The sequence below is a fragment of the Mesoplodon mirus genome (genome assembly GCF_964341445.2).
Source record: "Mesoplodon mirus genome assembly, chromosome: 9".
NCBI classification, from domain to species: domain Eukaryota; kingdom Metazoa; phylum Chordata; class Mammalia; order Artiodactyla; family Ziphiidae; genus Mesoplodon; species Mesoplodon mirus.
In genome coordinates this window covers 98007979-98021004 of record NC_138985.1, presented here as the reverse complement: position 1 = coordinate 98021004, position 13026 = coordinate 98007979, and the positions used below count along the sequence as shown (strand labels likewise).

The 13026-nt window shown below is 34.6% G+C and overlaps 1 protein-coding gene across 7 annotated transcripts in view; it reads left to right on the top strand.

Annotated features, from left to right (window-relative positions):
• The window catches only part of CNOT4 (CCR4-NOT transcription complex subunit 4), a 142914-nt gene that overhangs the window by 107771 nt on the left and 22117 nt on the right, over positions 1-13026 (top strand). For 5 of the 7 annotated variants that reach the window (XM_082631763.1, XM_082631761.1, XM_082631762.1 and 2 more), the window contains 2 exons: positions 1991-2240; positions 3126-3626. In XM_082631763.1, the coding sequence (XP_082487889.1) occupies positions 1991-2240; positions 3126-3626 (751 nt within the window). Of the gene's footprint in view, positions 1-1990; positions 2241-3125; positions 3627-8590; positions 10752-13026 lie in introns of those variants that run through there. The other 2 variants (XM_082631767.1, XM_082631766.1) reach the window with 1 other exon arrangement.

Below are 13026 nucleotides of genomic sequence, written 5' to 3'. Positions count from 1 at the left end.
TGTACACCTCTTACTTTGGTTTAAAAAAGAAAAAAGTGTAGTTCTAATCTTTTCTATAAATAACAGCCAGTTCCCCACAGTGTGAGAAACTTAGAGATCTAAAATACATTGTTTTTCTCTTGTTGTTCACAGTTTCCATGAAAGAATTAGAAAATCTGTATATCCCCTTGTATATTTTAAGTTAACATTAATTTTTTTTCATAATAAGTTAAAAATAGCTGCAAAGGATGTAATTTCCAGCTTATTATAAATTTTGGTATTTTTAGATAAACATGCTACATTGGGTTTTAATAAGTATCTGAGAGATTTAAGTATCAGAATGTTTTGTTACTCCCTCATCCATTTACACAGGCTATTCTTTAACAATCAGAAATTTTACATCATTACTTGAACTCATTTTTTAATTTTCACTGGCATTACAGAATTTTTCCTTTTTTTTTTTTTTTGCGGTACGCAGGCCTCTCACTGTTGTGGCCTCTCCCATTGCGGGGCACAGGCTCCAGACGCGCAGGCTCAGCGGCCATGGCTCAGGGGCCTAGCTGCTCCACGGCATGTGGGATCTTCGCGGACTGGGGCACAAACCCGTGTCCCCTGCATTGGCAGGCAGACTCTCAACCACTGCGCCACGAGGGAAGCCCCAGAATTTTTCCTTAATGCAATATAGTTTATGCTTGGGACTTCCCTCGTGGCTCAGTGGTTAAGAATCCGCCTGCCAGTGCAGGGGATACGGGTTCGAGCCCTGATCTGGGAAGATCCCACATGCCGCGGAGCAACTAAGCCCGTGAGCCACAAGTACTGAGCCTGCGCTCTAGGGTCCGCAAGCCACAACTACTGAGCCCGCTTGCCACAACTACTGAAGCCCGCGTGCCTAGAGCCCGTGCTCCGCAACAAGAGAAGCCACTGCAGTGAGAAGCCCGTGCACTGCAACGAAGAGTAGTCCCTGCTCACCGCAACTAGAGAAATTCCACACACAGCAACAAAGACACAACACAGCCAAAAATAAATTAAATTAAATTAAAAAAAAATATATATATATATATAGTTTATGCTTGATAGGCATTCTCTCAAATAAAAGTAGACATATAAATTTTGAATTGGAAATATTTTGTTGACACAATGCCAAACTTCTTTCTTCTGAATTTTTATTTGTAGTACTGATTGGATCAAAGCAATATATATATAAATATAGATTTTGATTAAAAAATTAATCATTAAACATAAACACTAAAATTGTATCGGAAATTTACCTCTGAATGAAGTGGAAAGGGCATTTTAAAATTAGTTTTTTTGTATGCATGGATGAATATTACCTGTTGGTACAAGGAGATGTTTCAGCAGCAATCTAGTCATGTTTTCATTTTTCTAAATTCAGGTGCTGAGACGTCTTGTTCATATAAATAAGTAGATGGAAGAAAGAGTTATTATATCAATATCACTCAAATTTTTGAACTCCTTGTGAATTAAATACCTAAGAATCATATTAAGATTTCTTATAAAAACTATTTTTAATGATGCTTTTGGAAATAGCTTGATTAGATCTTCTTTCCATTTTGTTTAAGACTGAAGTATTGGGAATCATCTAGTTTGCCAAAGAATCTAGTAATTAGAGTCAGTCACTGTGTCATCACTAATCTTAATATTTCTAATAAAGTTTTGTTTGGCTCCCAGAAAGTTTTCACACTTGGGCAAAATACTATAGTTAGATCCCAGAGAGTGAGAAATAGTATTGTCTTTGTAAAGTAAGAGAAATTAGGTTGTAAAAGGAGAGGATACTGGCTGTGTCTTTTCAGGAGGGTCAGTTTTATAAAAGAGTACATATGTAAGTTGATGGATTTTTTTGAAAATTTATGCTCTCATAAAAACGTCTTTAAGTACCCCAGTTTTTGAAAATCACTATTCTAATACCTTTCATTGCAAGCCTTTTAAACTATGGCTTATTACATTGTATAAACTTATATTGATTATTCTTTTCTTTTTCCATTTTATTTAGATATCTAACAGTGAGACACCTTCACCACCACCTGGTTTATCAAAATCCAATCCAGTCATCCCCATCAGTTCATCCAATCACAGTGCACGGTCTCCTTTTGAAGGGGCAGTAACTGAGTCACAGTCATTATTCTCAGACAATTTTCGCCATCCCAACCCTATCCCAAGTGGGCTTCCTCCTTTCCCCAGTTCCCCACAGGCATCCAGTGACTGGCCTACAGCACCAGAACCACAGAGCCTCTTCACATCAGGTATATAACAATACTATGTGTGTTAGTAATTATACTCAGACTAAAATGAGACCTTTGCTGGATGTGTTTTTATCCCTTTTTTGTCCACTCCCTTTTTCATAAAAATGTAAACTTTTAAATGGCAAGGAATTGGATGGTTAGGTAAGTAGTTCTGTGACCTAGAACTTACCATGTTAACAGACAAATTTCTCCAGAAATCAAGGGTTAGATCATTTTTCCAATAATCAAATGCTTATTCCTCTAGGAAGTATTAAGGGCTTACAATTTTTAATTAGATTTGTGTTTGTATAGTTATATTTTTAAAAATGTTTCCCCGGCTGACAAAGAAGTATGTTAGTTAATTTTTAAAGTTACATTTTGAGACATTTCCAATTTCATTCATTGTAAGTTCTCATTAATGTGAAGGATAACACAAAATCAAGACAATTTAAAAATATAAAGATTAAATGGATACTTTTTTCATTAAGTTATAGTAGTAGTATGTAAAGCATATATTCAAAATTATATGTCGTCTTTGATAAATACATTTCAAAAATAAACTTTACTAATTGGATTCTGTTATATTTATTACTTTATTTCATTTAAATGACTTACTTTGGGTTTTGATGATGAATAGTTGAGAGTATAATTTGGGTTTCAAGTAGTACTTTGTTTTCTTTGATCAGCAAAATCAGTCTATATTGTTCAGTTTTTGAAGTCAGTAACTTATGGATGAAATCATTGCTAGAAGTATCTGAGGCCTTTTGTAATTTTACAATCGTAATGTTCTAAGAAATTATGTAGATTTTGCACATATTTGCCTTTGTGTTATAGTATGATGTTGCACTAGTGTGGAAGTAAGCTATATATTTTAAATTCATCACTCATTTTTTTTTTTCCCACCAGAAACAATCCCAGTATCGTCTTCTACAGACTGGCAAGCAGCATTTGGCTTTGGTTCTTCTAAACAACCAGAGGATGACTTGGGTTTTGATCCCTTTGATGTCACTCGAAAAGCCTTAGCAGACCTGATTGAAAAGGAACTGTCAGTCCAAGACCAACCTTCCCTTTCGCCCACATCTCTTCAGAACTCCTCTTCACACACTACAACCGCCAAAGGTCCGGGCTCTGGATTCCTGCATCCTGCTGCACCTACAAATGCCAACTCGAGTCTCAATAGTACCTTTTCAGTCTTGCCACAGAGGTTCCCTCAATTTCAGCAGCACCGAGCGGTTTATAATTCATTCAGTTTTCCAGGCCAGGCAGCCCGCTATCCTTGGATGGCCTTTCCACGCAATAGCATCATGCACTTGAACCACACAGCAAATCCCACCTCAAATAGTAATTTCTTGGACTTGAATCTCCCGCCACAGCACAACACAGGTCTGGGAGGGATCCCTATAGCAGGTAGGTTCATTTATAGCCTTTGAGAATTTGTGAATAACTCATGCCTTCAGGTTGTTGGGTGGGCAGGGAGGGAACTTTTGAATAACAGAAAGTATTTATCATCAGTCTTGGAAATTTCAATGGGAAAAACTCTTTATCATAATCTAAAAAAATTTTAATTGGATGGATGCCTTGTAATAGTGAGCTTTATAAGGATGGTGGAGTATTATACCTAGTTATTGCTTGGAAGCATTTTACTTAATAGAATAGTTACCAGACTTTCTTATGGCATATAAATGCAAAAAGACAAAGAAAAAAAATGGGCTCTGAAATTATGGTGCCCTAAAGTCCAACACCATGGTAAAAATTCTGATTATACATTCTAAAAGTAAACTGGTTCAAAAAAATTTTTTAGAGATGGTAATTAGTGAGAGCATGAGGGATAAAGCCACTCTCTTAACTCCTTTTGACAACTTACTTATTTTGACTGATAAACACGTACAAACACACATACACACACACATCAAAACTGTGCTATATGTTAATAAAGGACTTCATATTTGAGAACTCTCATTATTAGTGTTTCACAGACATATGTGTATAAGTATACCTTCTGTGAAAAAGAAATTGTTCAAGGAGAGATATTTTTCCTTTTGGTCTGTCATGTTTTTATTTCTGGGGTAAATACTAGGTTCCTGTAAGTGATGCCAGAATACTTCTGGTTTTGTACTGCTACCCTTGAAGGTTTCAGAACTTTTGGCTTTTAAGGTCCCATATGATATTTATTAGATCAAGTGACCTCTATATCTAAAGGAATCTTTCTTATTAATAGTTTTTCAAAATTTAATTTGGGCTTTAGATATGACTGGTAAAAGAGTTTGTTCTCTCCTGATTCTCTCAAGTAGAATAGAATAGTCTTTCACTCTGTTATATAACTTATAAAATTTATTTTTATCCCTTTTCATGGCCTTTGTGATATGACATGGCATAGCATTATTGTAATAATGTGCTGTTACCAGCAAAGCGTTCGTTCTCTTGTTTTTAGCAAGGTTGATAGATAAATTTACAGAGATCCATCAAAATTCTTTGGCTCTATTCTCTTTGTGACCAACAACATTTCATCTTCAAGACAAGTAGTTGGGTTAAGAGAGTATGGTTTGTGGCTGTTGATACAGTGAAGTTAATTTACACGTAAGCATGATAGCACCTAATGTCGTGGTTTGCACATTGGTGGGACTCATGTTATTTGTTCATTTGATATGGTAGCTAGTAGGTAATCGAGAGTGACATTTTTCAGTCCTCTTCTACATGACATTCACTTGTGAAACACTAAGTGTTTATTTAGTTCCTGGTACTCTTTTTTTTCATCCATTGTAGACAGCATATTAGAACATAATTGTGTTTTGTTTTGCTTTGTTTCAACCATTTAGAAATGTGGCATTTAAATTACTAGTAGTGTATCTCATAACATTATAACACTAAAAGTTAAAGTTCCCCTAAATATTCTAAACATTTAACAATAAAATATTAAACCAATACTATAAATATTTGGGTATCTGTTTGCCCAACGGTGAACTGGGCCATGTGGATAATACAGAACAAGTATAAAATATGGCTACTATTTTCAGGTACTGTACAGTGTAGTTGACAAGATAAAATAAGACTGTGTATGAAAGTGGTAACCATATGATACTGGAATCCAAAACACATCAGTGGAGCCTGTAAATTGTTGGGGAGGCTTCATTGAAGAAGTAGGAATTGATCTGAATCCTGGATTTGGGTTAGCAGGAGGGAAAGGAAAAAACCTTTTATGTTGATGGAAACTCCTGAATGAAGGCATAGAGGCAGGATTTAGTATGTCATTACATTAAGAAGCATTAGAACTGCCTTCTATACCAGGAGGTCCTTCATATATTTTATACATAGAATGGATGAGAGGACGGAGAGCTCTGACGGTGAGGCAAAACAGTATGGACTTGATCTGATAGGAAGGAGGATGCCTTTGTGGAACTAGTTCTTAGCTGTCCTCATTGTGTACTTTTATTTGACTTATTACATGACCATCTTCAAAAATTATCTGTTCTTCTGATTTCATAGTTATCATATTGTCCATTAGTACAAAATGAGCAGTTTTAAACCAAATATTTCAAGCCAGTATATATTCTGGAAATGCCACAGGGGTGATGAGTAATCACTGACTTTTGAGTGTAGTTGTCCTCATGTTAGTCATTTGAAATCTTCTTCTAAAGTAGGTGCTTTATGAAAAAAATGTGGCATTAAATTCTGGTCCTATCTTGGTGGGCTTTTCTTTTAGTGTATACTCAACCATAGAGCATAAAATACATTTTTTTCCCAGAAATTCTAAGAATGAAGTCACCGACTATAGGTTCTGAATCATTGTTGTATTTTGTGGGAGGTGGGGAGAGTTTGTTATGTCAGATTTTCAGTTTTTGACTATGCATACTAGCTTGGTATTTAAATGGTGACTTATGATTAAGCTTATTATTGTTAGATTACTTTTAAGGCTCTCACGACTAGAGAAATTTTAGTTTTAATGTACCAAAATATTTTAAATTGTTATCAAGAGTTATAGAATCCTTCCATGGCTTATAAATATTTGGCAAATACCTCAGAAATCTGAATGTGCTGAGCCTCAAAACAGAATAGTTTTATAATTGTAGCCAGATGATTGAGGATTTTCAGTAACAGAAATGACAAACTAAAATTCTGAAAAACTGTGTACATCTTAACTGTGAATTATTTGAAGCAATTTAATAGGTAGGCAATATCTGCCTCCCACCCCTAGCTGTAACTCAGTTGTACTTACTTGAGTTGAACTACTGAAAAAGGCCTAACTCTGTATTCTGCAGTGAGTATCATGGTATCTTACACAGGGTAGCTGTTAAGTGCTTCATAGTGGAGAGTACATACTGTTTTAGTGAGGCCTGCCTCTTTAAGATATACTTAGGCAATATTCAATACTGGAAAAGGCATGTATATTTATTCTTTAGATATGTAGAGCAAAATGAGGTTCCTGACCTTTAGGAGTAAATACTCAGAGATGTCAGTCTTCTGTGTATCATACAGAAACTATGTCTATATTTATTATATATTTGTATTTAAATTTTAAGTTTTGGTTTGTTTCAGTTAATTATTAAAAATTGATACACTGAAACCTATCATGGGAAGGACAGTTGCCAGAGGTTTGACAGAAACATGGTTTCCATTTCTTCTGCCAAATTGAAATCATTTTTGTGTTTAAAATTAGTTATTTCCTTAATTAAGTGAAATCTTTTTAGCAGCATTTTCTTGGCTGCATATTCAGTTTGCTAAATTTAGAAGGATTTTTGGAATAAATATTCTTGAGGGAAAACTTTGATCAGTGGGCAGTAATAGTGAAGTCCATTCAGACCTTTTTTATTATTGGAACCATGTGCTTTTGTTTTAAAAAGTGACTTTTCTTGTCCTAAAAAGTGACCTACCTTGTTCAACTCCTTCATTTTAGGAATGGCAAAGCTGTGTTCTGGAAAGGTTAAATAATTTGTTAAAAGTCACACATTCAATTAGTAGTAGAATTAGGATAAGAACCCAGATCTCAGATTTACTAACTAAAATGGTTTTTCATTACAACATTGATGTTCTCCTTCATAAATGAAAATTACTGGCATTTACTTTAACATGGCTTTCTTCCCATAGTAAGTGACTTTTGCTCTCACACGCTTGGGAGGTCCCTTTTTATGAACAGTGTCTATTCATGAGACAATTGGCCCATCTCAGGAATATGACCTGTAGTTACAAAATAGAATGAATTTCACTGACTTGATGAAAATGAATCTCTTGCTTAGTTCTTATGAGTACCACGTTCTCACCAAGAACTCTAGTCTAAAATTTCCTTTACACAGCCTCCTTGCTATGTATTTGGGATTTATAGAATCTTTGCCAATTTACTGAAAAACTATGAAATAACCTGTTCTAAAGACTGAAAGTCTTTATCTTCATGTTATCAGTTAAGCTGTCTTTCCAAGTGTAACTTTGCAGATTTGTTTTTCAAAGGACTCCCTGCCAAGATGTTTTTATTCCATAATGCTAAAAATTATTTGGAAAACAAATAATAGTCTAAGTCTGTAAACATTGTTGTTTAGGAATATACCTAGAAAAATATTTGAAACTGTTTAGGATTAGATTTTTGTTCATGTTTTTGTTCAATTGAATTTTACTTAAGAGAGGGCATTTAAAAAACAAAATTCTTAGTTTCTGAATTAGCTGTTTTAACAGTGACTTGATTGAATTTTGAGTCACGTGTGAAACAAGTCACTTGTAGTCATTATCAATTATAATTGGGAGAACTGATCTCATTTCATGTACAGTTCTCTGACCTAGAAGTAGTCATCTCACTTTCAGTCAATTGGATCATTGTATTGTTAGCATTTTACTATTTGCTGATTACTTCAAAAGTGCACATTGAATTTTCAGATGCTATATGGTAATTTGCTAAATTAATATTTATATCTTTTTATTTCTTTTTTCTAAACATAATTACTGCTTTTAAAACATGGATTTGTCATTTTTCCCTTTTAAAAAATCACATTTTCACTTCTGTGAATTTAATTTTAATTTTTTCACAAAATACTGCTTACTATTAGGAGTGTCTAAATATATAAGGGGTCCAGTTGGCTTGGAAAAGAATGGCTTTCCTGGTCTCTTTTTTTTTTTTTCCTTTTCGTATATTTAGAATTCTAAATCTATTATATTTGTTCTTAAATCTGACATAGTGTTAAATTTAAGGGTGTGATTGGAGTATAACTACTTTCTAGGTACTTGATAAGTTTATATTTTAAAATTCATGTCTTGTTTCACACCCGCATTCCAGCCATTACGCATGTATTTTATATATGTATCAGTATTCCAAATATTGAAGTCATTTTTAAAGGGACTGTTAACAAATCTAGTCACCCATAACTAGACCATGACTGACTTTTCCACAGGGGAAGAAGAGGTGAAGGTTTCGACCATGCCACTGTCAGCCTCTTCCCATTCATTACAACAAGGACAGCAGCCTACAAGTCTCCACACTACTGTGGCCTGACAACAGAACTGAGAGGAGAGGATTAGACTCTGGGGTGCTTGCATGGGCAACCGGATTTTTGCATGATTCCTTTCTGATTTTGCATTTAATGTATACACCCAAAAGAGCCAATATAAACGTTCCTCATGCCTACAACTAGTGTGTTACCTCATAGTTGCTAAAGTATTTCTTCATTAGGCCTTTAACACAATTTATTAGCATAATAATTTTGGCATTGTTTCTCATGAGTGATACTATTTTTTAACTCACACAAATAAACTTGTAGTACTAATTAAGATCCCAGATGAGATTAGCTAGAATTGTTATTTTGGCTCTATTATTGAAAATATTCAAAGATAATGGTAGTTCCTTGTTTTCTGATTTGTGAAAAAATGGTAATATCCTAATATATTCATGAAAATTTGAAAATTAAGAAGATAATGTCTTGCATTCTTTGAATACTTGAGAAGAAAGAATACATATAAAACAAAATTGGTCGTGTCATTTAATGCTCAGAAGGATGTTGTCAGCAATTGTTTGTAGTTGTATGGATTTATCCTATATTATGCATTACATGTTTAGAAACTGTCTTTGTTCTCTCTCATTTGCACATTTGCACTTTCTTTTTGAATGGTTGTTAATTATATAGAGACGCTTAAGAGACAATTATTATAGACTAAATGCAATATAATCTCTTTTCTAATGCACTGCCTAGTATACCGGGAAATGCCTCAGAAACAGAATTTCAACTTACAGTTGATTTATCAGAAACTTGAATATGGGGTAAATATTGTATGTGAGAAGCAACCATAGTAGTGTAACATTTTTATTGGAAAAACGGTAGTTCTGTGGGATATTTGTTTGGAAATTTCATTGTTTCACAATTGAAGTGTGATAATAAAACTATATTACAAGTACCTGACCAGAATGAGACTAAGGTTGAAGAGATTGGGGATCCTCTAAAATTAGGCCACATAAGTTGTCATAGGTAATTTTAGTTAATCACAGAGAATAGTGGCGTACTTTATTAGGATATAATGTTGAAGTGATGTTTTTGGATAATAGACAATTTCTTGAAATAGTTCTAAAGCTGATAATGAAAGAAAATAAACTGAATTCAGTTCTGAGCATTAGACAAAAGCTGGTTCAGAAAACATGACTATGTTCTGCTGAAATTAAGCATCTGGGGAAAAAGAGGAAAGTCAGATCTCCTCTTGAGATTTTAAAAAAACATTGTGATATAAAAGATACGCCTTAATTTAAAAAAAAATATTAAAAGAGTAGCATGAATACCAAAAAAGGAAACCTAGAGATTTAAAATAATAATAATGATAATAATGAAATACCTTGCTAGGAGTGATACTTAATATCATGTTGGAGTTGGAGTTTTCAGGGTTACCTCTCTATGTAAACTTTCTATTAGATATAATACACAAGTTAAATGGCTTTGTACTGAGATATAGTGGGTAAACTAAAATCTATTCTTCGATATCCTTCAATTTGGTTAGCTGAGGGTGTAGAAACAACTAATTATCTAGCCATTTTAATTATTTTTGTAAAATTCTGCATAAATGACAATCTAACTTCTGTTTAGAAGTGACTTCAGACAGTGTTATGAGAAATTTAGAAAATACAAATAAAATATTGTAGATTTGTTAGCCTTTTAGCATGTGTTGAATATGAAGTCTTTTAGTATGTGTTGATTATGGTTTCATTTTTGCTGTAAGAGGCCAAGACATCCACTTAATGTCTCCTGTGGTGCTGAGGCTCCTTGGCTTTGTGAACAAACTTGGGCTCCCCGTAATAGGGCTTACTAGCGCGTAGTTTTCTCCAGCCTTCAGTGCAAGCCTTTCATCACTCGGATCTTCTTACAAAAACATGAGGTGGTTAGCTCCCATTTACTTACTGTTTTGAGAGATTTACCTGTTAAACAAGGCTTTTTTCCTGTGGTAGCTTTCTCTGTCCTCTCTCATTCCTGGCCATTGCCACAAAACTGTCAGGTAGTTTAACCAGACTTGCTAGAGCCCAGGAGTGTCTTTCTGCCTGCTTCCCCTTCTGCCCCCGCCCCCACTTTCCACATACACCCCATAATCAGAAAAATGCTTTCTTGGGTAATTAGGCTTCAACTTAGATATTTTCACAGAGACTAGCTAAAGATTATCATTTAACTAACTGTAATTCCAAGACTTTGTAAGCCTAAACAAATAAGCTTCGCTGTTTTGCTTACTTAATATATATATTATGGTTTTAAAAAGTGAAGTCTTAAAATCAGTCAGAATTAATTATACCAAAACACAGAAAAAGTTACACAACATGTGAAAGAAAGTACTGCTTCACTTAGCAAGTAAATTGATGAAACCAAATGACGGTAAAGAATGAGAAATTCTAAAAACTTCAAATTCGTTTTTGATAAATTCCTGCCTGATTGATCTGTCATACACAAGGGAAACTTTATATGCTTTTATATCCTTAACTTTTAAAAAACCATTTCAGAGCAGCAGTTCTTAGTGCCAGTGTGTAGGATATAGACCTGGGTTGAATGATTTTGATCTTATGATGAATGTCAAGTGCCTCTTTTTAATTTCTTAAAGATTCCATTAGAAAATATTTTCTGATTAATAATACTTTCCTTTTCATTCTGCTGTTGCATTTTGTTTTTACAGGTGGTGCTTTTGTATACTCTCCTCTTATTTCAACAAAGCATTAATATTTGAGTGCCTATTCTTTGTAGTGACTTGAGCTAGATCTTGAGGGATACAAGGCTGAATAAAGTATAGATCCTATTATCAAGGATAACAGTCTAGTGACAGTTTTATTTCAATTATTTCTATAGGGTCAGCTCTTGATATATTTTAATCACAGGAACAGCCAGAGCAGTCCAGACTCATTTCATTATTCATGGCTCTGACAGTGGCAACAAAGGCTATTGAGTACTGATATTTGAAATTTTAAAATATATGATAATTTGGAGAGAGTGAAAAAATTTTTAACAGGAGAGACATACATTCGTTATTCTAATTTAAGTATTTCTCAGTCGTGTGTGTGCTCATGTCTTAGTGTTGTGGCGATTAAGTACAGCTTCCTCTATATATGTTCTTTTAAAGAAAACTTTAATGCATTGTGTGCACATTTTTACTGACATGGCTCCTATTTGTACAGTATTCCAAGCACCTTCAAGACTGACAGAGCTCTCCTCTGCTGTGATACACGTACATAGGGAGCTACTCCCACAGAGGCCTTACCTCAGAAAGCCAAGAGAAAGGAACGAATTGCAGGTGCATTGAAATCTTACGAAATGAAGACCACCATGTTATTTATGCATATATAAAAACGGGGGGACATTTTATCCTATATTGAGTTGTAAGGTTTTAGATTCTTTTGTTTATTTGATCATGAAGCTTTCCCATATCTGCTTAAGAGATGTATATCATACAATTGAGAGCACAATAACTTAAAAATGTTTTTTTCTTTTAAAGAGGTAATATCACAAAATGATGATATATATGTCTTTTTCTACAAAGTATAACCAAGTCAATTATCTGGTTTCAAGCTAGTCCTTCTGCCATTAGTGCTATGGCTCTTCTCTCAGTCTTTTTATTTGAATATCTACTACGTTGTCTCCTTGTGCTGAATAAATGGTAGTAGTATATGTAGGTATTCACACATGAAATGTTTAGTGAGCTAATCAGACACTTTGCTGATACAAAAGTAAAAATAGGAGTTAGAGAAGTTACTGTGAGCAGATTCAGGGAAAGGCTTCATAAAAAGTGTGGGGCTTTCTGCTTTTGAAGGATGGCTTGAAATTAAATGATGGAAGTGGAAAATACAGTAAAGGCAACATATTGAACAAAGAATCGGGAACAGAGATTAGCATGGTCTGCTAAGGGTCAAGAGGGAAGGATAGTAAGGAGATGGACTCGTCTGAGGTATTACAGGTCATATAGGAAGGTGGGATAAGTGTGCAAAAGCCTTGAAAACTAGGAAGAAGAGTTTAGTCTTGATGTGGTTGTGGTCAGTGTTAGAGAACTACATGTTCTTTGGCAAAGATGTAACTTGATTGTAGCACTTAAGAAGATTAATTCTGTAATACGTTTGCTTGAAATTAGGACCAGTTAGAAAGCAGTTCCAGTATGTCATTGCAAATAAGATGGCCTGGGCTGGAATAGTAATAACTAGTAGGATTGGAGAGGAGATTATGAATTAGAAGTCAGAAAGAATGAGATCTAGGAAAAGGGCTTTGGGTTTGGCCAAGTCTCTAGTGACCTTTAAAAATGTTACTTTCAGGGGCTTCCCTTGTGGCACAGTGGTTGAGAGTCCGCCTGCCGATGCAGGGGACACGGGTTTGTGCCCCAGTCC